This window comes from Falco rusticolus, chromosome 11, assembly GCF_015220075.1.
Source record: "Falco rusticolus isolate bFalRus1 chromosome 11, bFalRus1.pri, whole genome shotgun sequence".
NCBI classification, from domain to species: domain Eukaryota; kingdom Metazoa; phylum Chordata; class Aves; order Falconiformes; family Falconidae; genus Falco; species Falco rusticolus.
This window is the reverse complement of record NC_051197.1, coordinates 30,994,167-31,018,502: the sequence shown is the minus strand read 5'-3', so window position 1 is coordinate 31,018,502 and position 24,336 is coordinate 30,994,167. Positions and strand designations below refer to the sequence as shown.

Sequence of the window (24,336 nt, the reverse complement as noted above, 5' to 3'; positions counted from 1 at the left end):
CCCACTTGGCTACTGGGAAAAGAATCGGGTGGATTTGTATCCTTGGAGGTGAAGAAGCAAATGAAAGGACATAGACTTGTCTATAGATGCTTGTAGATCCGTATACATTATATGCTTTATCAGAAGAGTGGATCCTCTGTTTTCTGCTGCATGGGAAACAAGTCTAAATTAGAAGAAAGCTGCCTCTGAGAGAACTTGTTACCCACAAAAACAAGGGAGTATGCCACTGCCAGAGATAGTTCTCACAGCTGGACTGTTCTTGTTTGGTGTGGATATTTAGGGGAGGCTGAAACAAATGGCCTAAAATTATTTCTGTGGGACTTATATCTGCAAAAAGCTGTTTCTTCCTCAAAGCTAGAATATTTCAACACAGGGTGGTTAATTGTCTGGTCACAGCAGGATTAGGTCTTGGCCTAAAAACCCACAGGATATAATTCTAGCCACTAAAAAAGAACTCAAAATATATGCAGGTTTCTTGGTATATGCACATAAAGATATAAGCATTTATAGATGTAAGAATGACATGACTTGTAAGGGTAACTGCTTACCTGAACTTTCCAAACTTTCACCCATGCTATGTGGATGTGAGTAAGAAATTAAGCTGAGTTGACTCCTTTCTCCTTTCCATGGAGAAACATCTCAAGTGTCAGGCATCTACTGTTTGCTTTCCAGGGTAAGGCTGGATTTTTTGTTTTGTGTACCAACATGAGGCAGCCAGCAAAGTGAGTTGTATGAGTGAGTGGAATATAATTTTGAAGAGAAAATTACCGTTTGTAGGATGCTGCTGGAGGCATTGCATTTTGCCCCCAGCAAATTGTTATGGTCCTGATGCTGTTCACAAAACAAAAAGAAGGGAGTAGTCTGTAAAGAGCTGAAGGTACTTTAGATTTCACTGAAGACTTTAAGAGCTGTACAGGCTCGCACTCAGCCTTCTGCAAACATGCTGACTGCAATAATGCGTAACTGGATCGCACCTTTAAACTTTGCTTTGCACGCAGGACAAAGCCATTGCTTTCCAGTCTCTGCCTCCTAGGTCTTCCTTTGTGGGGCGAATAATCTCCACTCGGCCCTGGCCCTGGCCTGGCCATGCTGGCTCTGGGCTGCGGGGGAGGTGTGGCCCTGCATCCCCTCACATGAGAAGGGAGCACTTGGTACACAGCCTGTGTTGTTGCATGTGCAGCTGTAGAGGCACGGCAAAGAGGAGTTACGGGAGGTGCGTGTTTTTCCTGAAGTTGCCACATAGCCTCCTAAAACCAGGATTGTGGCCCAGCTTGAACACCCAGTGGATGGACAAAGCCAGCTGCTAGCCCTCCATGTCAAGCATAATGCAAGTAGCATTAGTCCCCATGCTCCAAATGCGAGTGCTCCCGTGGGCGGCAGCGGCATTATGTGCATGAGGATTCAGCTGGCTCCGGCAAAACCCTAATCGCGTCGTACAGACCACAAAGCTGCTCCTTCTATTTGGTTGATGAATCCAAGCATAAAAGCAACATGTGGCAAACTAACCATGAAAGAAAAGCCTCATTAATGTATCATTCTAGAAGGACAATTATAAAGGTGTCGTGAAGGGCAAACAGAAGGAATATATTTTCATTAATTGTTCAGAAAGATGGTTACAAATTGCAGAAGCTTCTAAAATTTTGGTGCAGATGATTTGACCTCTGGAGATTCTTTATTGAAGTTTACTGTTTTTCCTAGGGTGGTTCTTTTTGTGTTAATTTTTTTGGGAGTCATCTGATCAGGAAACTGAGACAATGCAGCTTGGTTTGGATGATAAATACATTCTGTAAACAAAGAACACCACAGACACGAACTATATATAGAGACACTACCTGCACACAATTCACAATGAGGTCATGGATAGTTAATAAACAATTGTCTGGTTGCTAAATGTTTCCTCCTGTATGAGGCTTGCAAGCGTACAGACACCAGTGCTGCCTGCTTGAAGTGGGTTTGTTCACATTGGAGGTAAAAACCTACAGTAAAAAACAGATATGCCATGATGGGGCCCATAATTGGAGATTTCATCTTGAAACATACCCAAATCCTATTAACTTCTAAGAGCAATGATTACTATGCCCCTTTTAAGATCATGACCCAATAATTTTCATTGCTGTAACGTGTTTTATTTATCTTGTTAAATTGTCATCAGTCCATTCATAGGAGTGGTTCCGTGGCAGGCAAGTCAATGAAATAAAGGGAATGTCTTCATCTTCCAGCCACGTTCCAGCTGGGACCACCGCACTGTGCATCTGTCCTGCAGCGTGGGATGGATACAGCATCTCAGGCGGCTTTGCGCTGGCATCCCAGAGATGTTTGCAAAATACTTCTTGATATAAAAGCGCAAAGTAACCTTCGTTCCCTGACGGGGTGGGGAATAGGGTGAGATCTTACCGCAAGCAGCAAGCGCAGGGGCGTTAGCGTTACACCAGCCCTCGGAGGGCAGGCGGCCGCGGCAGCCGCACAGGGCGCTTTTAAACCCAAACCTGGGCTGACGGGTTTGTAACTTTGACCGGGACCAAAGTGAGGCAGGTGCGTGCGGGCTGCGCAAACCAGAGCGGGCCGGGGGACGAGAGGGTCGCGCCTGGGCCGCCCCGGCGCCCCGCGGGGTCGGGGTCGCGTCCTCGCCCGGCAGCCTGCGGGGGGCGGGCCGTGCCGTGCCGTGCCGTGCCGTGCCGGAGGAGGTGCGGCGAGCCGTGCTGCCCACAAAGGCCGGGTTTGGGGGCGCTGGGCCGGGCGGGCAGGCGGAGGCGCTGCTCCTCCTCCTCCCCGCGGCGCCGGGCGCGCTGCAGCGGCCGCCCCGCACTGCCGGCGCGGCTCCCCGCGGCCGCCCCGCGTCCATCATGGCTGCGTGCGCCGGGCCCCGCGCCCCCCGGCCCCCTCATCTCCTCCTCCTCCTGCTGCTGCTGCTGGGCGGCTGCGGGGCCAGCCTGCCCCCGGAGCCGCCGCCGCCGCCTCCGAGCCCCGAGCCCCAGCCCCTGCCCGAGTCGGCTCTGCTGAAGCCCACTGTGCTGCTGGCCATCATCGCCCGCAACGCCGCGCACACGCTGCCCCACTTCCTCGGCTGCGTGGAGAGGCTGCGCTACCCCAAGAGCAGGATCGCCCTCTGGTAAGGGGAGGGGCGGGGGACGATGTGAGGCAGCGGGGACCCCGGCCTGGCCCCGCCGCCCCCCGGCTGCGAGCAGAGCCCCGGCCCCCCCAGCCCCTCGGCTTCCACCCGGCTTGTGCATGGCGGGGAGTTGCGGGGGCAGCCGGCGGCGTGGCCGTGCCCGGGAAGGGGGAAGGGGCTGCCTGCGCTGCCCCGGCCGCCCCCTGGCTCTCCGGCGGGGGCGCAGGGCCGCCCTGCCTCCGCGCAGCGCAGGTAGCCGGGGCGAGGCGCGGGGGGAAGGCGGCGGCGACGCGCAGGGGCAGCTCCTGCCGTCGGGGCCGGAGAGCCGGCGTGTGCGGCTGGGGCAGAGCTCGCCCCCCGGGGCGAGGGGCGCGGGGTTCTCCCGGCCGCGGCGGTGTGCGGGCGGCGTGGGGCTACGGCTGGGAGCTGGGCTGGCCCGCAGCCTGGGGACACTGCCCGCCTGCCCGAGCGTTTGTCCGGACCTACAGCTCGGTACGGAGCGCCGGGTCCGGAGCGGGGTGCCGCTGCTTGCCCGGTAAATACCGGGCTTTGTGGGCAGCTGGTCGGGGCTTGCCAGGGCCGGAGAGCCGGCCTGCTGAGGAGGTGCTGGTGGGCATTGAAAAGGAGCATTGTTGCAAGGCTGTAGTCCGAAAGATAGATTCAAAGATGTATTCAGAAATCACAGCATGGGGGCAGCTGTGGCAATCAAGTGTGTGTCGGGATGGAGGAATTGGACCAATTTGGGAACTGGTTAATCTGCCTTTATTTATAAGGGTAAAAAGAAAAAAAAAAAGTCTTTTTCTTTCAACCTGACACAATTGTTGGGAGAAACAGGAATTGCTTGGGAGGACCCAAAAGAGATTTTTTTTTTTTTTTTTTTTTTTTTTTTGAGTGTGGTAATCCTGTAAAATAAGAAATGGTGCTACAGGGTCTGATCCAAAGTTCAGTGAAGTCAGTGGGGAGACTCCTGTTAACTTCAAAAGTCAATACAAGTTTTACTCTGTATAAAGGGATGTGGGGAAAACCACTCCTCCCAGCCACATCGCTGATGCTGGAGTGTCATTAGGCAGACAGCATTAGATGTCTCAGTGCATGCTTCAGGAACGTGCCTGTTACTGTCTTCAAGTATTCTACAGATCTTTGCAGAAAATCCGTGGCTGGTATAATCAGTGCATGGCACTTTTGTGTTTTGTTGGTGGTTGGGTGTGTGTGTTGATTTTTTTGGTTTTGTTTTTTTTTTTATTGAGGGTGTACAAAGCAGATTGTGGTATCAGCCTGAATGTGGTGTGCCACACAAACGTGGCCATGGAATTACAGGCTGGTGTGTGGCGGTGGGTGAATGAATGCCAGGCTCATCTGTGTGTAGGTCCATGATTGTGCTCTCATTTGTGTCAGTGGGAATTTGGCTGGTTTGGATTTCATTTTAGCAGATGTAGGAGTAGATACCAAACCCTACGTACAGACTGTGATTCAGCTAAGCTTGGTTTTTATAAAACGTAAGTGGGAGTTGTAAGTGCAGACCCGATCCCCAAAGTAAGGTGAATCCTGGATGCCTGTTGCTCTGCAAGTGCAGAATAAGTTTGTTGTGTGTGGTTGTTTTTTATTTTTAAATCCCGCAGAGCACTGGTTAGCTCTACAACTTTTTTAGTACATTGCTTGCATTATTCTTACTCTACTTAAGATCTCTCCGGTATTGTGTGAAAGTATTTGTGAGGGCTATTAATGAAATAACAGTGTAAGATAACTTCAAATATTCTAAGATTCTGATAAGAATATCACTCCATTTTTAAGAGGATTGCACATAGGTGCAGGTGGTGGTTAAACTGGAAAATCTGCTGTTTAAAGCTTTATAAAATGAGAATGACCAAAAAATCACGGCCCCTGAAAAGGAAGTTCTGTAGATGCACTGAGTTGCCACAGAGAACAGCACCTGTAGGGTGGCAGCGATTCTTTGGAGAGGGTTAGCCCTGTTCTCTTCAGCTCCCCAATAAAACTTGAGCTTTTGTGGAGCCAGGGATGTTCAGGGCACAACATACCCACTGAGAGGAAGCTCACATATGGTATCTATCCAGTCTCTTGAGAACAAATGAAACAATACAGTCCATTTCTGGAAGCGTCTCACATTTCAGACTTTGTGCCTGACATGAGCCTTTTCAACAGATAAATCCCGGGATTTGCCTGTATCCCTGTGCTGTTGCATTACTGGGATAGCTTGGTGTGAAGGGCGGTGAAGTGGTGGTTGTCAAAGAGTTGCATTCCTTCATTGCTGCTTATATTCTACTTCAAAGTTTTCTGGAGTAAGTCAGCGTTTTAAAATGCCCAAATGTAGGTCTTGAGAATAAAAATTAAGAACATGTATCATCTCTTTAACTCCCATATGCTCTCTGTATTGCTTGAGGGCTTAAATTCAATGGCAGATTCCTCAAGTTTGTAGGGTGGAAGCTTTATGAGTGGCAGTAAAGGGGGGTTAAGAGTCAATGTATGAGTTTGAAGCAGACACTTTCTTTTCATAGCCTATATCAATTAATCTCAATCTTTGTTAGCCAGATCCTGAGCAAAAGATATATGTGGGACAGTCTCATACTTCCTTCTTGTCTAATTCTGACTTCTTTAGTTGCTGCGGAAGAAATTGCTGGCTACTAATGAATCAAGCAGGCTGTTTGGTCCAAAGCCAACTGGCACATTGTGACCCATGTCCTTTCAGTTCAATGCTTCCTTCCTTTCTTCCTTCCCCTTCCAAGAATTAGGGAGCTGCATCCAGACCCCCTCCTGGGAATGGTCCCTGGCCTGTATTAACCCCAGCCATCCTTTTCCCGGAGAGCACTGGTGGGCATAGGCCAGATCATCCCAGGATTGTACTAATGACTTAACGGTGGAAATTCCTGTGGAACAGTACTTGGGTCTTTGTCCCAGCCCTGCTCCGCTTGGTGGGATAGACTTGGCCATAGGCAGTCTGTCTGTGAACCTGTGGTGCTGGCCACCGAGGTGGCAACAGCAAAGACTCCCTGCTTCAGCAGCAGAACCCAGCCTCCCTCTCTGCTCTTCAGCTTGGTGTTTGTGTAGCTGTGGAAGAATAGTGCTGGAGGTGACAGTTGTCCCGTCTGGTGAAGGAGAAAGGGGTCACAGCCCTCGCCTCTGGTGCTTGTGGAAAGTCTAGCCAGTATTTGGCTCAAAAATAAGTAACGCTGTGAGAAACAGGCTAGTGCCCAGCAACAGTTGAGAGCCTCAAGAAAACATGGCTGTTGGACCAAAGTCAAGCTATTTGTTAGCTAGGGAGTGTTCTTCTAAACACTCCTTGTGTGGCTGCACTTGGCATGTTTAACGGGGATGGGCTAAGCTTTTCTCAGGGCTGTGTCAGTGACTGTGCTGCAAACAGCCTAGCTGAGTCGGGGAACTTGGGCACGTTAGGCAGGCTTGCTGCATTGTTTGCATTGGTGCTGGAGAACTGCGAAGGGAGGGAAAAATGTTCTTCTCTGTCTTGGACAAAACTGACCCTGAAGTTACGTAGTCAGCATGCTCCAACTCTTTTGGGTGGTTGAGGGCTAAGGTTTGGTTTTATTTTGAACAGTAGCAATGCTGATGGTGTATTTGAGATCCATTCGATTATAGGTAAAGAGCATTTGTCAGGTGGGTTCTTCTTGGCTGTAGTGGGCAAAGTAAATGCATGTGTATTCAGCAGTTTATCACACTGGCTCACACTTCCCTTAGCCTTGGATTAACTGACAGTATAGCAAGAAAGTTGTAATTTCATCTTTAAAGACCTGCTAGTTCATAGTTGTGTGCCATCTGCTCTCTCATCTCTTACTAACCTGGGGATTAATTGCTTGCATTAAATGAGTTGGAGCTTGGAAGCAATAATTAGGTTCTTTTGTGCTTGAAAATGTGTGCCTGCTTTGCTGATCAGAGTATGCTTAATTTCAGAAATGATAATGTGAAAGATAGGCGAGATTGGTGGAAAGCTGGAATAAATCCCAGATGAGGGATCAGTGGATATACTGTAACGCTGGCTCCAGTGACTGAATGGTTTCAGCTTGAAAGAACTAGTTGTAGCTGAAAATAGAAGCTGATGAGATCAGTATAATAGTTAACTTTGATGATTATATATTATTAGTCTAGAACTAGCTGATGATACTCTATCTGAGCGTTTTCTTCAACAGTCTGCTCTTCAAATGTGAAAAATTCTACATAGAGGACAATATCTGGTAAGATGCAGGGATAATTTGAAACTTTAATGGGTGTTATTACTCACTGGGAAGTGTTGGCTTTCAAATGCACTGTGTTTTCTGTCCTTGTTTCCATCTGTGCAGTAGGGTCACTTAAATCTTCATGGTCAGGATTAATCACTTAGGAATGCTGAAGTTCCAGTCTGCTGGCTCTGTCTCTGTTGCTTCTGTCCATTGGTGTTTTTCATCTATTTAAAATTTGATCACCTGTGCTTAGACTTCCATGTGACTATTAAAACTTAGGTTTTAGAAATTAAATTTTTTCACTTGGCTTGTCATTGAAACTTGTGGGATTTAGTTTCCCATTCATATTTGTTTGGGATAACAAATAACAAAAAGTGGATACTTTATTTATAATACAGCTTTAATAACATAATCATAGACTAAGTGGGACTAAGAGTGAGATGGGTCTTGCACAACCTTGGAACTATGATTAAGATGATGTTCCTGTTGTGCAAGACGTTGCGTAGTCTTTCTTCCAACAAACTTGCATTTAGATGACTCCATGAAAAGAAGTAAAGGGAGTAAAATGCTTCCATTTTCTTGCTAGGGAAATTGGGGAAGAAAGGTTACTTATCTACACAAGATTCTTGAGTTTATTGAGACCAGAGATAGAATTCATAACTGAAGTCTTGATTCTTCTTTCTTATTGAGATCACTTTTACACTGAAATGCAGTAAATTTATGTGAGAAATGGAGAACCAGGGAAGGCTAAAGAAATGATCCCATCCCAATATCCACAATAAGTTTTGGTTGTGGTTTTGGGGGTTTTTTGTCCTTTGGGCCTGTCTCCCACATCTAAATCTTGGCAACCTTAAGTAAATGACATCAGGAAATTGTTCAGTAGAAACATTTGAAGGGAAGCCGAAAATTAGTGCTGCGCCTCACTGAGGTCTGCATGGCAAGACTTAAACTGCTCTTCAGCTAAATACTTTGCAGTTCTGCAGAGAACTGTTAAAAGAAGCATCAGCTGCATGATGGAAATTTGTTGGGTAGCAGTAGTTTCTTTATTTTTCCTATGGTTCCCACAAATTGCCAGATTCTGATGCCTTTTGATGCTATAAAACACCATTTGTTCCACACTTTATAATATATTAAGTCTTGAAATAAGTAGAAACTCTGTGAGACTGGTGAATATAATACATTGTGTGATTTTTTTTGTTTGTTTTTTTGGTCCGAATCCTGCATGCTATGTATCTTCGAAAAGGCAGCCATCTATTTTGGCTGCTGTCTTTTGGCAACCACATTTTAAGACAGGTCTGCTTCGTTACCTGTTTGTCTGTCACTTGTGTAATTGTCTACCTGATGCCTTGTACTGCAAGTGTTGTTTAGAGGCTAGATGCCAATAAAATAATATGTTGTCACAAAGAAACAGCGGGACAGAGTTGGATATCAGAGGCTGTTGTTTATTATAAGCCTTTGGATGCTTTCAAAGGTGAAGGAGAACTAGTTTTCAAGATTTTTGTAAATATGTACGAAGTAGGAATGAAAAGACCTCAAGGGGTCATCTAGTTCATTCCTGGCCAGGGCAGGATCCCACTTCATCCCTGACTTGTCTGTTGCCTGGGGTTGGGATTCTTTATCCAGCCAAGGCTGCAGACGGTCAAGGTTGTGTACTGTCATGTCTTCTGAAGCCTGTTCAAGTGTGGGAGAAGTGGGAGGCAGCTGTGGGAGTGTGTCAGAGGACCAGCTGCAACCAGTGTTGGCTGTAAAGTGCTGGAGTTAAATTGCCATTTTTTTAAGGGGCAATTTCAGTTGTACGTTCCTGGTATACAAGCTATGTCAGCTTCTTAACTTCTGGTGAATCTGGATCAGTTAGGTCTGACCCAGGGGAAGCCTACCCAATTTCTGCTGGTATCCTTTTATTACAGGGGAAAAGCCTCTTTCCTTTCACAGGGCTTCTCCAACGGGAACGTTCTGGGACTAATGCATGGATATCCTAGAGCGGTTACGGTCAGAAAGCACCTCTGAAGATTGTCTAGTCCCAACCCCTACTCAAAGCAGGCTCGGGTGAAGGCTGCCTAGTACCACTGCAGTTCAAGGTGTTAATATCTCCAGGGACAGAGACTCCATGATCTCTGGGCAGCCTGTTCTGGTGAGGCAGTCACTGTCAGAGAGTGTCTTGAAAATCACTCTGTTGAGGGTGAGTCTAGCAGAGTGGCAGGCCTTTGGGATGAAGACTGTTGTACCAATACCTTTTTTTCCTTTCTCTTTTGCATTTTCTTTCTGCTAAATTGAGCATATCTTCTTTTCAGAAAGCTGCCTGATCACTGCTAGTCAGACTCCTGAAGAAGAGGTCCCAGGTGTCTGGGCATAGCTGGAGAATGGTTGGTTCCTGGGAGGTATGGCGTGGGCCTGCTTCGGAAAGGAAAAGGAGTTTTTGCTTGGGGAACCAGAGAGGGAATAGCAGGGCAGCTAGCCCTGATGCCTGCTGGGATGTACGCATAGATTGAAGGACATTTTTGATCTTTTATGTAAAGTGTCACAACACCTGCAATTATTTATCTGAGTCCCCTGGAACGGAAAGTCTTCACGTACTGGGTCAGGTTTCTCTAAAAATAGATCCATGATACACATGGGATGCAGAACACTGGGAGCTGCCCATTGCCAGTGCTTTCTGTTATTCTTTGGTTCTGGAGGACTCCCTGAAAGACCATATGGGCTGCAGGGTGAGAGAGAGGACCGAGGTGATGCAGGGTGCTGTCTGTCAGAACCTGGAATTTCCTTCCTGTGGGATGATGTCTCAGACTTAATATTAGTTCAATATATTTATGTGCCTCTCATTTCCTTTGGTTTAGTGAACCATAGTGTACATTGATGATGCTCATTGCCAAGGATGGATTACAGCTAAATGGGGCCCACATGCATCAAAATTTCAGCCTGAAGAAAGATAGGAATAAAAAAATGTGTTAGTATTCTCTCCAGGATGGATTTTTGGCCAATAAATCCTTCAGACAGGCATGTGGCACTTCTAATAGGCTCATCTGTATGGAAAAAAACCCCACTTTTTTGTTGGTTTGGTTTTTTTTTTAATGGAACTGCACAATTTGCTTCATTCAATACCTGTATCCTGGTTTTAAACACAGAAATGATTTATTTCAGTTATATATGTGTGTGTGTGGACATGCACATCTATTTGTATATCTATATCTGGTGTCCTTGGACCAGAGTACTTTTCATTACTGTAGAATGAGTTCACTTTTCATCCTGGAAAGTTAATGGAGAACCTAATAAATATGTGGTGATTTTGAACCTTTTCCAGGTGACTATGGAACTGGTATATGCTTTCAAATGGAGTTTAGTCACCAAAGTTTTCCGAGAACTGCTTTGGTTTTGGTAATGTTTTTTGATGTAGCATGTTGATCCTCTTCTTGACAGACGTGGCACTCCTAAATAAATGGCTTAATTTTGTACTAGAGACTGAATAAGGAGTTTCAATGCAGAGGACTGGAATTGTGTTCATGCAATATTTCTTATGTTTCTTTGGGAGAGATGATTGCTTGTTCGAGACAGCTGTTAGACATGCTGGGAAATGAGACCTCCTTATTCAGGTGTGAAAGCTGCTCTGTCTTCTGCTTTCATTCTGACCAATTATTTACATAGTATGTTTCCCACCCCCCAATGTATAACTACTGTTGGATTACAGCATGAAAGTTTATAGTGTTGTTTTGGGATGGGAATACATTTTCACCAAAGTCTGTCCTTGCTCCTATTCCAGGGTTTCTTGAAACACTGGCACTGCTGGAGATGTCAGCTTCAGTGATAACCCTGATGCCCGTGTGGTAGTAGTGCATGGAAGTGAACTGCTTTCTAACTGTTTTCCTTTCATTCTGTCTGTATGCAGTGGTAGCAAATAATGCACCTCTTTTAAAGATAAGCAGGTCTTCATTTGGACCAGAAAATGTGTTTAGTTTGAGGCTGTCCCCCCTGGCTCCTGAGGATCTAAAGTCATGCTGAAGCAAAAGATAGTGGGAGTCCATGTAAACTACAGTGCTGTGGCAGGGCTCATATAAGCTCTTTTACTTCAGTTTTGGAATGCTTCGGCTCCAGCAGAGATTGATTTTTTTTTTGTTGTTGTTGTTGTTGTTCATTTTTTTTTAAAAGATTTTTATCCTTTTAAGAAGAAAAAATATGATATCTCACCCCCCCACCCCCCCGACAGGGTATGGGCTTCCCTTGATTCTAAAAGCATTGTTTGCTTCGTTTCGCTTTGATCCCTCTGCAGAGGAAAGGCTATGGGTGGCTGCAGTCTGGTTTGAATTTTGCCCAGTGGCAAAAACTAGGTTGCGTTAGCTGTGAAGTGTTAGTTTATATCCTGAAGCTGATAGCAGGTGGTTATCTCTTCAGTTAGCAAATTAAAATCTTGGTTTTGCTACGTGTTCTACAGCTGCTCTTAAAATGGATGGTGCATTGTAACTTTGAGGGTAGAATAGGAATTTAAGGCTGAGTTATTAGTATTTTCAATCGTTCTTGTCCTTACAAGGTATCTAGGAAAAAAGGCTGTTTTCTAGCATTCATACTTTGAACAGCTAATTGTGACTTCGAAGTTAAATGTTAAACTCTGACAAATGCAAATGCTTTGATTTCCCCCCAGCCCCATTCTGTTCATTGGTTTGAATCTGTGAATTACTCCCCGCCTGGCTTCAGGCAAGTGAACTTAAGCAAATTCCTGTAGTTGGACTACTTGTGCACTGTGTCACTAGATGGTCAAAACCCATCTTGTGGCAAGTGCTAGAAGGGGTTTAACTAGGAAGCATGAGCATTAGACAGCCACGAAAAGCTATGAGAAACCTTTTCAGTTCCTATAGCCTCCTATGTCTAGGAGGCAAGGAGGAACATGACCTGTAAGGCTTTGCAGCAAGACTCTTCTTCAGTCATCAGTACTTAACATTTTATGTGAGGATGCAGGAAAGTTATGTCATCTTTGCATCAAAAAAAAACCCCAAATCAACCCCCAAAAAACCCAACAACCAAGGTGTTTTGGTGAGAGTAAAAACTCCTTGTAGAGGAGCCGGTGTGGTTTAATGTTTGCTGCAGAAAGGCATGTGGGTGCATAGCATTGACCTTGGCTGCACTGTCTCGACCTGTTGCAGCTGGTTACCTGCTTTTCTTGGTGTGTGCTGGAGTGTTGTCCTTGGTCCCTTCACCTTGCTGCCTGCCAGTAGGGAGGTGACTTTTTTTGGGTAGTTATGTCTCCCAGCTGCAGCTCTGTGTGAGAAGATAAACAAACGCTGCAACAGTGACACAGCTGATGGAGAGGAGTGATGGAGGGTAGACTGGTGTACTGATTTTATATGTCCCAGGGTGCCTATTTTCAGTACTGTCTTAGGTGTGAAATCCCAGGATCCTGAGGTTTAGCTGCAGATTTGCTGCTCAGTGGAGTTTCAGTGCTGGGGTGTATCTGAATGCTATTAACTCCCCTTGAGGTTTATTGAGGATGTGTTTTTGCTCTTGAAAATTCTTCTTAAATGAAGTGTCTGTTCCTGTAGTCTAACCAGAATTTGTAATTGATACCATAACCCATAAAGACCGTGACAAAAATAGTTAAAACTAAGTGAAAAGCACAGCAGTTACATGCAAAAGTCACTACACCAGAATAGCAAGAATCCTAACAAAAAAGACATACTGAAAGCTGAACAGTCAGTGTAGGAACTGTATGACTAGTGCAAAGGCTTATGTTTTTGTTTTGGAAAACAGCCAAAGTCAGGCTATTCCTCATTTCTGCAAACTGAGGGATTAAAGAAGTTCTGGTGTCTTCAGAAACTGATGGTCTACATTTTATTTCTTACGAATTTTTGTCTAGAATTGGCTAGAATTACTGGTAAGGCCTGGGGAAAGCAGGATTGAAGTGCCAAGGTTTTGTTTTGTGTTGCTGTATTATTGGTACGGCATTATGTTGGTGTTGGCCTGGCATGGGGGATGTGTGCTGCTCTTCAGGTGCTGGGTGGCCCGGTGCAGGAGTGGAGGAGGAGGCAAGCCAGCTGTGTGTCGTTGGGGAGGATGAATGGGAGGAAAACGGGCTTCACAGAGACTCGCCAGAACAAAGATCCTGAAACCCATGTTACAAGGAAGGAGGAGCAGCAGCGAAAGATTCCCTCGAAGGACCAGTGGGTGAAGACTCACAGTAAGGGAGAGGCTGGAAACTTGGCACTCTGGCAATGCTACAAAGGCACCTTGTCTGTGGTTTTGCAATTGCAGAACAGGTATAGCACTTGGGAGAGCAGGTGAGGAGGATATCTCATCAGAGGCTGCTGAAGCTCAATCAAGTGTCTGCATGAAGGAAAAGGAGGGCGATGGTTACCAGAAGCCATGTCCTGTGGAGGGCAGGGGCGCCTACCTGCCAACCTGACCTGATGTCCCGGGCTGTTGCAAGGAGTTTGTTGAAGCTTGTCCAGCTTTCCGGCTGTGCTGCTCATCCTTGTGGTCACCAGTGGTGCTGCTGAGGTGATCCTGAGTCCTGAATGTAACAGAAGTACTGCACTCAGGGGGCCAAGTGATATTTTCCTCAGTCCTTTCGATGGGAGGAGAGGTATTTTTATTTATCTCTATTTCCCCACATGCCCCCCCACCCCCACCCCCCCCAGACCTCCCCTCTTGACTAGAATCAAGGTTGCAGTTACGGGCAGAGGCTAAAGTCTGGGTTTTAAGTAAGCCACTTTGCTTTCAGGTTCTGTGGGGCCTGCAGGATTGGGAAAGAGTCAGCATTGTACATTGTGGTTTAGTGTTGGGTTCATCCCCTCATTCAGGTTACAGTCTGGGGGAAAGGTGACTTGAAGGGCCATGCTTGTCACAACAGTCACACTGGATCAACCACAGGGATCCAGAAGGGATCCACCAGTCTATATCAATCACAGGGATCAGAAGGGATCCACGTCTATATCAACCATAGGGATCAGAAGGGATCAGAACTGAGGTTGCCGTGGCATTTGAGAGAAGAAAGCTTGAGGTGCCAGTTTTAAATGGTTTCCGGACAGATGAGGGAGGTTGTTGCTCATAACAAAAGGCCCATACATTGGTCCTTAATGTGACCTGAATTGGAAATCTGAATGTGTTGCTGGATTCTGCGTGTCTGGCAGAGTTGGGAAGAAGGTTAGTACTGGCTTGGGTGCATGGCATTTTATTCTCTGTTAGTGTATGTATGGGTTTTCTGATAATACTTTCACTCGAGTTCATGCGTGCAACTCTATAGCTTCTATAATTTGGCTTGGTTCTGTCTTTTTCAGTGCCTGCAGGTGGAGGTGGGATGTTGGTAGAAGTGAATTCCTTCTGTTCTCTTTTGCTGTATGGAACAGCTTAGGTCTGGGTTAGGTTTGGGGAGTTTCAAGCTGCTGCAGGCTGAGGTACGAGCAGATTATTCAGGTCCTGGAGGTTTAGCAAGGGTCCTGTTGCCGACAGGAGCCAAGTGCTGCATGCTTTTTTGTGTTGTTGGTGGGTACCCTGATTGTATCTGTCTTAGGGGTGAGGATGGAGAGTGCAAAGGTTCTAGACCCCAGAGCGTTCTGTAGAGCTGGCAAAATGAGGAGGCGGCCAGGGGTTGGTATGGCCTGAGGTTCCCTTCACAAAGTAAAAGGCTCGAAATTTCCTTGGGCCTGAAATGAAGCGGGCAGTCCTAGTAACCATGGGGAAGAGGCTCCAACATAACCAGTTCTTATAAGCAAGTGAGGAACAACAGAGTAGGAGACCAGCACTATGCTCATTTTTCCCAGTCTTACACCATTAGTTTTACTTGACTCACATAAATCAGTTTCTGGAAGCTGCTGGTGTTTGCTCCAAATCATATGTGCTTCTTCAGTAGGAAGTTCTGGATGGAGTTTCCATTTAGTTGTCCCTGAGGTGACTGGCTTCAGGGTTCTGGAGGAGCCTACCCAGACTCTTCTAAATAGGTTAGCAGAGAATAATAATTACTTTTGGGTCTTTCACCTCTTCAAATATTTTTTTCCTCCGTCTCTGGCTGTCAGAGACTTTGGTTACACTCATTTTTCAAAACAGTAATCTGAAATAAATTCAGTGTGTGTGACTGGAATATGAAAATGTCACTGTTGCTAAATAGTTTCTCTTAATTTATGATTTTAATTTTTTTTATTTAAAGCAGCATTTAAATGCAAATTATCATTGCTAAGTCATGGAGTGGGCTGGTGATACACATTTTATCACTCTCATCACAGACTCACTTCCCCCCTTGCTTTATTTCTCACACAAACAAGTTAGTTGTTGCTTCCACCAGAAGCCTCGTCAATGAGTTGTTATTTCAGACTAGTGAGCTCATAGCTGTCTGCTGGCAGAACTCTGCTCTGACTTCATACAAACTAGGGGTGTTGCCAGGATTTTTTGCCTAATACCTGAGCCTTGAAGGAAGCTCTGTTTTGCAGAACAAGACTCAAGCTGCTATCAGTGGGGAGCAGTTGTTTCCAGCAGCTTTGACTATAAACACTGCATCTGTCTTTTTGGATGAGCCTGTCTTTATGTATGTCATGTAAGTCTAAGGGGGGAGGACTGTGTGTTCAGAGCTAGGCCGGGGCTAAGGGAAACAGTAATTTCTTTCCTACACTCAACAAATTGCAAAAAACAGAGTGATGGTGTTGGGTTGATCCTGCTACCTGTGGAGAGCATCGATCACCTTCAGGTTTGCTGTATCGTCTGGTGCAAGGTGCATAGTTTGTAGCTGCACTTGGATTACAGGCTGCATCCTTATTTGAATGCAGACTGCCCAACCACTGCAGAGCAGGTGGATCTAAATCACAAATGATAGCAAGCACAAATTCGGTGTACCACAGAGGAGATTTGCTGAGGCGAAATGGGGTTCAAGTCTCTCTCAATTATTTTTATCTTTCTAATAGAGTGAGATCACTAAGGAAAAATAATTGCGTATTACATTTAACAGCAGTAATTGCCTGCCTGACAGATCTGACCAGCTCCTGTTGCTGCTGCAGGATGCGTGGCCAAGTTGGTTACTACACATAAGCTTTTGGGACCGGCCACAAATAAAGAAAAACATCTGGTTATAACAGTTTGGGCACACAGCTGGACCAAAACTCCAGCCTTTTCTGCTCTGGAGGATGTATTTCTTCCAAATCTAGTGAACCGACAAAGGCATGTTTCTTCCAGGTCTCTTGAACCGACAACACAGATGGAGCTATAAAGCTGTGCCAACTCTGGCATGGAAGTTTAAGAATATTCTTGGGAGAAGCCAAATAGGGAGCCAAAGAAACTGAGATTTCAGCTTGTTAGATCTTGTATCAGGTTACGTGATCTGAAGAGGTTAATGAAACACTTTAAAACAAAAGTCCTACCCTACAGGGCCCAAATAGTTTATGCTGGAATGGTTTGCGGGGTGTCTGCCGCCCGTCTCAGGTGGGTAGGTCTGGAGCCCAAGAAACAGGCTAACTGAAAACAGCAGCAGCCGTGCGGGCTCCAGAACCCTGCTATCTGCTCTGCCGGTTCTCCCAGGCAGTGGCTGAGAAGCTGGCAGATGTTTAAGGGAATGATTTCTCAAATGAGACAGAACTAGGCTTTCAGTTTTTCCATGAGGAAATTGACCGATTACCTTTATTTAATTTATTTAGAAATCCCTCTAGTGGCCAGCTGCTTCTATGACATACCAGCTCTTGCCTTGCAGATGATCTTGCACAGCCGTTGCTACTGTTGTATGGATTTCAGATGAAACTCTTGATTTCTTTCTATTTGAAAGACTTCTGAAAAAGGGCCTTAGACCGTTTCAGATGAAAACCAGAAAAAAAAGAAAGGACTTGGTGGTTTGTGGGGTTTTTTTTTTTGTGGCAAGCGGGTGATGCTAAAATCTTTGCATTAGTTTTGGGGACATGAAGTGATGCTTTACCTGTGGTGTGTCATAGGTCAGAATAAATGATCTGTTGGACACCTTTGAACATAACTTCGAAGAAACTTAATAGCTTCAGCGAATAAGTTAAAATAGCAGTTCGGTTTCAGTTTGTCTCCTTATACGTCACATCTCTATGTAGAGCCTAGTCTCTGGAAGACAGCCTGTGTCACAATAGATGAAGTGGATACACGTTTTGTAAACGAGAAAACAGTTGTTGGATGGTATCTGCTATTCCCTGATGTAGTACTGGGATTATGGTTGTTACTGGCAGAGGGAGAGCCTCGGATTGGTTTGCTGCACACTCAGCTGAGGGACTGTGGGTTCATTGAAACCTGTCACTTTCTTCTCTGCTCTTTCATCCCTACCACAGCAATGCCTTGATGGATTTATCAGGTATTCAAAAATCCAGTTTTCCAGTCTTTGAAATTGCCTCAGAGTCCCGGGGAGCTCAAATGTCCAGGCATGGGAATGCTGCCGGACAAGTGCTGTCATGCGTGCAAGGGTTGTTTGGGTCAGAGTGTGTTCCTGCTGGGACAGGCAACTCTAATGCCTGCAGATGTGTGGGGGAGTCTCTCCACTGAGGTTAGAAAGCACTGCATTTTGTGCACTTCATCCCTGTGCAATGGATAACATCTAAGCTGTGAATCTTTGCCATTGGAAATGGTTTAGTCAGGAACCACGCTCTGAAGAAACAAGGCATACGTGTATTTTATGGGGCTTCCAATTACCCAGTCAATTTACTAGGAAGTGGCTACTGAGATTAAGTAAGTGCCTGTTTCCTCTCTCCAGGCAATGAAGGGGAAAAAATTAGCTATCCTCAAACCATGTGTTTGTGGTCACTTAGTTAAAATAAATTGTGCATTTGCATTCTTCTCCACATTTATTTCCCACACTTGCTGATGCAGCCTTCAGTGCTCTGCTCTCCCTGAATTTTGCACCTCTCCAGTGATGCTTCCGGAAACCCATGCAAAGAGGACAGACCGCCAGAAGTGAGAATTGCAACGTTGTATACTGTAATGGAAGCAATCCTATATTTTGCTTAAATGTCACTTGGTTTGCATGATCCCTTTTCCTCAGCTGGGGACGAGACATGCACAGTGTTACTTACAGAAGGCTGTAGACCTATTAGCTTACAAGATCAGTGAAATAAGGAGAACTCACTGTTTTTCTTTCTCTTCTCTTTAGAGTTAATTCAGCCATCAGCATACCACCAGTTTTCCATCAGTCTGAGTCCAGAGTCATTCGTTTCCAAGAGAAAATGTGTTCTGACTCTGGCATCTGTAGTATGTCACGTGTGTTCACCAAACGGTAGCCATGTGTCCCGCACATGTGTGCCTGTGCCTCCCTCCACAGGAGAAGCCATATGGATTCCTGTATATGAGAGTGAAACGTGAGATCACAAATGACGGAGATTCAGACTCAGAAATCTTAGCTCACCCGAAGTATTTGGAATTTAAAAGAGAAATGCCTTGCTTGCACATAGCCCTTTTAAGTGATGTGGTGGTGTACTGTTTGTTCAGAGCACCATGTTATTCTGTGCTGTTGCCTGTGTGAGATGACAGGAAAACATGGGGGGGTTTTGCCACCTGAGTGCTGAGTTAGGCAGGAAAAACAGAGATTTAGCTGTCATTTCACAGCTTGCTTAGAAGCACACCCTTCAAAGTGCAAAAAGATGGAAGGCAGTTAGCAAACCAACTCAGAATCGCAGCCCTCTGATATCTGTCCCCCTTCTGCCTGCGAGGCTGGAACTGGGGAGAGATCACCAGGTCAGCAAAGGAAGCAGTCTGCTGAGCAAGGAACTCGGCAGATTTGGGTCTACTTTTGAGACACTACAACAGTAGTAAGTCATGTTTAGCACTGTGGAGGCTGGGGTGTGGGCCTCGCCTCCTCGGTAGAGTTCATCCACTTGTTTCTTAAAAGTATCTGCAAAGTATTTCTCATCCTGGAGATGTTTTGGTTCTGGTGGGGTTGGTTGGTTTGTCATCCTCTGTCCCCCCCAGTAAGGGTGCTTCAGTGCTTTAAAAAATATATCTAGAACCACATCTCCAAAAACCCAGGTCTTTTTTTTCAGTGATGAAGACAAAATACTTGGTGAAGAAGAAAAATGTTGCCTTTGAGCTTGTGAGAGTTTCTTAAAAGCAACATGGAAAAGTTGTTCTCGAGATTGCCATGGCCACAGATTTATCACTAGTCTGACAAATACTTTGTGAATGTGTTAAGTAAACTGCTCTACAGAAACTGAGTATCTGTAGTTTATTTCAGTGTGTATTTTGGAAGGAGCGTAGGCTTGTTGTATCATTCCCAGCCCTGACACCCACTCCTTTTTTGTGACTTGAGTAAATCCATTAATCTCTCTGCTTTTGTTTCCCTCCCTGTAAAATGAAGCTGTAGTACTGCCTCAGTGCGGTGCTCAGGGAGGTTCAGAGCTTTGCCGTGGATTTCAGGGGTCTCTGGGCATGGGCATGCCCTCTAACCTGTCTGATCCGGTGCCCATTTCCCAGAGGTACGATGAAGATGAGTACACTTAGCCATTCAAAGCAAGAACACTGTGAAATCTGCCTCTGGTAGAAAGTCAGAAAATTTTAATTGATAAATGGACTGTTTTGTGCTAACAAACGGGTGGGGTGGGGGGATTTGTTGCTTTCTTTCCTTCCCCATATTCAGAACCCTCTCAGCATAGGAGATAGTGTCATCTTTTCAACTGTTTCTTCATCTGAAATGTGACAGACAAAGCTACAGATGACAACTAGGAAAACTCTACTTCATATATAAAGGTTGAATTATTTTTTTTCCTGCTTGGCTGCAGTGGTTGTTTTTAATCTCCTACTTAATTATGTTTAAAACATTTTCAGCCATTTGCCAATGAATATGACATAATCCGTTTATTTTGAAGCACTGTACCATTCCATGCAATTCAGAGAACCTCCGTTTTCCAGTGTAACTGGCTACTTGAGAAAGGTTAGGCCAGAATTATGAAGTCTCAAGTTCCGTGCTGGCTTTAGCGAAGTCTAACTCTAAAATAACTTGCTGATGACTGTAATCTTTAGTTTAATGTTGGGGAAAGCAAAATTTGGCATCAATTTGCGAAGTGAAACCTGTGCCAGGGAGAGTATAATGAAACCTGCTGTGTTTGTTTGCTGAGAAATTGCAGTTGATCAAGAGAAATGTATAGTCTGACATCATTAGATGCTGCATATGATTAACTGATTGTAGGTTCACGGGTGTTATGCATTGGTTGGGCTATTAAACTGTTAAGGGGTTATTCTGGGAGGGCAGGACTGGTTGTACCTCTGGCATTAACGCTTTGTTTTGTTTTTTTTTATTCCTGATTCCTTGATCCCACAACACAGGAAGCTAAATGACTTGCATGTTTCTGGCCGTGTTCCTTTTCAAGGGCGCTCTCTGAAGCTCTGAGAATCCCTGAAAAGGCAAAAGTCTTTTCTTCCTGACCCTGTGACTAACAAGGGTGCTTTAGCCTTTGGCTAAAGTGTTAGTGGACCAAACTGCATCGATGTCATAGCTCTGGCTGGCCCCTTGTATAACCTCTGTGTGGTTGGGTGGTGGTGGAGACCAGGTTTAGTGCACATGGTGAAGAGAAGAATCTGCTAACTGTTCAGAAGATGGTCATAGAGGGAAAGTCAGGCCCCCAGATGTCAAACTTAGCATAACAGTGCAGTGAAGATGTGATGTGGCAAGGACTCTGAGCTTCATGGCGTCACTGAAATGCTTGGAAATGCAGGCTGAGTTAGTTCTAAGTCCATGAAGGTGGCATGAGTAAGTCCCTAAAGCCTGGGTGGTGAGTCCAGTATAATCAAAGATGTAGGCTTATCTGCATGTGGCTACTGAATAACAGCTAAAATCACAACCTGACTCCCAAACTTTCTCCTCTGGTGGTTACCTTCCTGATTGAGTAAACCTCTTGTCTGCTGCAGAGATGAAAGCTCTGTAGCCTTTTGCTATGTTATCATTCGGAGACAGTAACTAACCAGTTGGAACCATGTCGACTGTTTTGGTTTTGGTTTTTTTTTTAATTTTCCTACATTAGCTTTTCTGTATGGCTCTTCATAATGTTAATGCCAACTGTAAAGCCAGTGCACATGCCTTGCCTTGAATACAGATTGTCCTGGCTTGCACCCATCGTGTCCTTTCATTTCCTTACCATATGGTAAACAGCAACATCTTGGGATATACGTTTTATGATCATTTTTTAGTTGTGTGTTCAGTTTCTTTCATGTGGCTCCCATCAGAAACAGTTGTTGTAAACACCTTGGATATCTTTGGAGGAATCTGGAGATAGTGTTGGGTGGATTTCATGCCTCAGTCTTCCGAGGAGCATCTGGTACACAGCTAATTTTTGCTATTGTGTTTTGAAGTTTCTTCGCTTGTTTTTGGTGCTGTGGATCAGATTCAGGAGTTTTTTAAAAAGCAGAAACTCTTTTCCTTTGGTGGAGAGAGGTGTTAGCTCTGTGACTTTTTGGAGGGCTGTGACATTTCCCATGAGCCATGCACCTGAGTGGCTAAGAACATGCCTCAGCACATGGCAATGTTAATGGAATAAATAATGCAAATTCCTTGTATTATTGTATTGGGATGTATTGTGAAGATCTGCTATGCACAGCCTGGTGATGAAGAGATCAATCCTCTTCCTTGCCTTGCTTCATGCTGTGCTCTAGACAAAGCCTTTAATTGACATGTTATCCTTGCTTTTATAGCCTGAAGACATTTCCCTCGCTTGCAGACTTGACACTGGCCTTTTTTACAGGTTGTGCTTCCAGAAACATTGGAGTTGGTTGCCCCTTAGGACAGCTCTAAGGCTTTGTGGTCTGTGGAGGAGGAGGTGCTCTGGCAGCAGGAGGAAGGCGGCTTGCTTACAGGGTTGCTTGTGATCTAGCCCAGTGCCTGGATCCCTTGTGAAGTACAAGACGAAAAACATGGCAACTCTCCTCACACAGAGTTTGTTACAGGTCCCTGGTTGACTTTTACTTGCTGTTCTTCCTAGCTATATTTTAAAAGCAGATTCTGTTAACACTTTCCATCCCAAAGGATGCTGACTTGGTTGTTCAGAGGCTGTAGAAGAAGCAGTCAAGATCTTTGCTTCTGTTTCTATTCCTTTGTGTCTGTCCTAAATGTTATTAGCACCTGGGGTTTTATCATCCTTACACTTTCCCAGTTTGCCTGTAGGCACCCAGTAATTCACAGCCCTCCCAGGAAATCAGGAGTGTTTATTATGTGCCTGTGCCAGCCTTGTTCTCGTATTCTTGCACTGTACAAATGAACGCAAGTCATTATTGGCGTCAAAAATCATGTGAGGTTCCAGATGCACAGGTGGCTGATTGTGCTGCCTGCTAAGATTGTGCTGGGGGTCCCGCGGTAAAATTTTAGCTGGCATGGGTTCTGATGAGGGCAGTGGTGCTGATCCTTCTAGCACAAGTGAAAGGGGAATGGTATTCTGTCAGCTGAGCATAAACCAAAACACATTTTTCCAGTGGGAATGCAGATGCCTGCGTAGCAAACTTTGACTTGTGTATGATACGGGTTTTTTTTAAAGTTACCTTTCACAAACAAACTAGAAATACTCCACAGATACCTGCTGATCACAGTTTGAAAACAGCTGTTTCCAAGCCATCCTGAAGTTAAATTCCTTTGAAAAAGCCTTGCTAACTTTGTCTGCTTCTGTAAGTCTGATACCTGGTAGAACAGACCCACGTACCTGAGACTGATCTGCTGCAGGAGTAGGGAAGGAATTACCTTTTCTGGCTGGGTTTAGATTTGTCTTTGTATTCTGTATCATCCACTTCTGGTGGTAGCATTGCAGATCATAGTGGTGGAAAGAGATTCACATGCATTAAGCAATGAGGAAAAACTTAAATTCTCACAACTGCTTTTGCCTGTATGAGGCAAGCCTGGAGCTTCTGTCTCGGGGTCAAAACCTTCAAACCTGACAAAACTCTGTGTGAGAGCATGGCAAAGAGTGAGCTGGGCGTTTGACAATACCCTGCGCTTTGACAGCAGTGCTGGGATTTCTCGGTGTGTCTCTAATGATCTATTCATCTGGTACATGCTCCTGCCGCAGCCCTCTCCGTGCCCAGACAGTAAGCCCTTTTATGAAGGAGAAGTGCAGAGTCATATTTCTGAGTGCAAATTGGCCAGAGGATTTATTTGTAGTGTAGGCTCGGCCAAGTTAATTTCTCTCAACAGCTACGCTGCAAGTGAGCCACACGGAGCTGGAACAGGGGAGGTGTAAGTGAACATCAGTGTATACACTGCCAGCAGACCAGACGGAGGAGCTGGGGGCTGGCCCTCCTCTGTTGGAGGGCAGGTAGTGCAAAAGGCTAAGAGTTCTTCATCAAAACACTGATTGTCCTTCACTCTGTCTTGGTGTCTTTCATGATTAGACACTTCCATAGGATGGTGCAACAGAAATAAAACATTTTGCACTGGGCTTGTTGGCCTGCATCCCCCAGGAATGCTAAGAAAAAATCCCAGCCCTCTGGAAGTTGATGGGATACTTCTTGTCATTCCTGGAATTGCCCCGGGAGACTCTTCAGCGAAGCTGCAGTCCTCTGGCAGTCCTGAACTTGGGATGATGGCTGAGTCCAGACTTCTTCCTGTAACTCCCCTTTTCCAAGCCTTTGTGGGCAAAGACAGATTGTTGCTTCTGGTGGAATGGATATATCCCCATGGGGCATACGGAGTTTTTCTAGCTCTGTGCAGATGTTGATAGAGGGAGCCTTCGTGAGCACCAGACTGTGGAAAAGCACGAGGTCTGCCAGTAAGCTGTGCAGGTTTAGTACAGAGTGCTGTAACACAGCTACTGTCCAAAAGCCTACAGAGGTGGTGTTTTGCAAGCTGTGGCTCAGTGAATGTGTACCTGAATCCCCAAAGTCTTCCCAACCTACTGAACTGGAAGATAGCTCCTAGTATTTGTGCTGCATTTTTCAGAAATTGCCGCACATACGTGAAATGTTTTACTGTTGAGGTTTTCTTTGTGCTGTCTCTGAGCACCTGAGTATGTAGGCAGGTAGTAACTTGTGGGAGACTGGGTTTGAGGGCTTAGTGCTGTTGTCCTGTTGACAGTCCTGTTCAGCCCGCAGCAACAGCGAAGGAATTCCTGGTCCACCGGAGAGGCACAGGATCTGGATGGAAATCAACCCTGAATGCAGAGC

At 45.5% G+C, this 24,336-nt stretch overlaps 1 protein-coding gene across 3 annotated transcripts in view; it reads left to right on the top strand.

Moving 5' to 3' along the window:
* Positions 1 to 2,705: 2,705 nt before the first annotated feature.
* COLGALT2 (collagen beta(1-O)galactosyltransferase 2) overlaps positions 2,706 to 24,336 on the top strand; it is a 60,724-nt gene continuing 39,093 nt past the window's right edge. For all 3 annotated transcript variants that reach the window (XM_037403553.1, XM_037403552.1, XM_037403551.1), the window contains exon 1: positions 2,706 to 3,109. In XM_037403553.1, the coding sequence (XP_037259450.1) occupies positions 2,844 to 3,109 (266 nt within the window). In that variant the 5' untranslated portion in view covers positions 2,706 to 2,843. The remainder of the gene's footprint in view (positions 3,110 to 24,336) is intronic.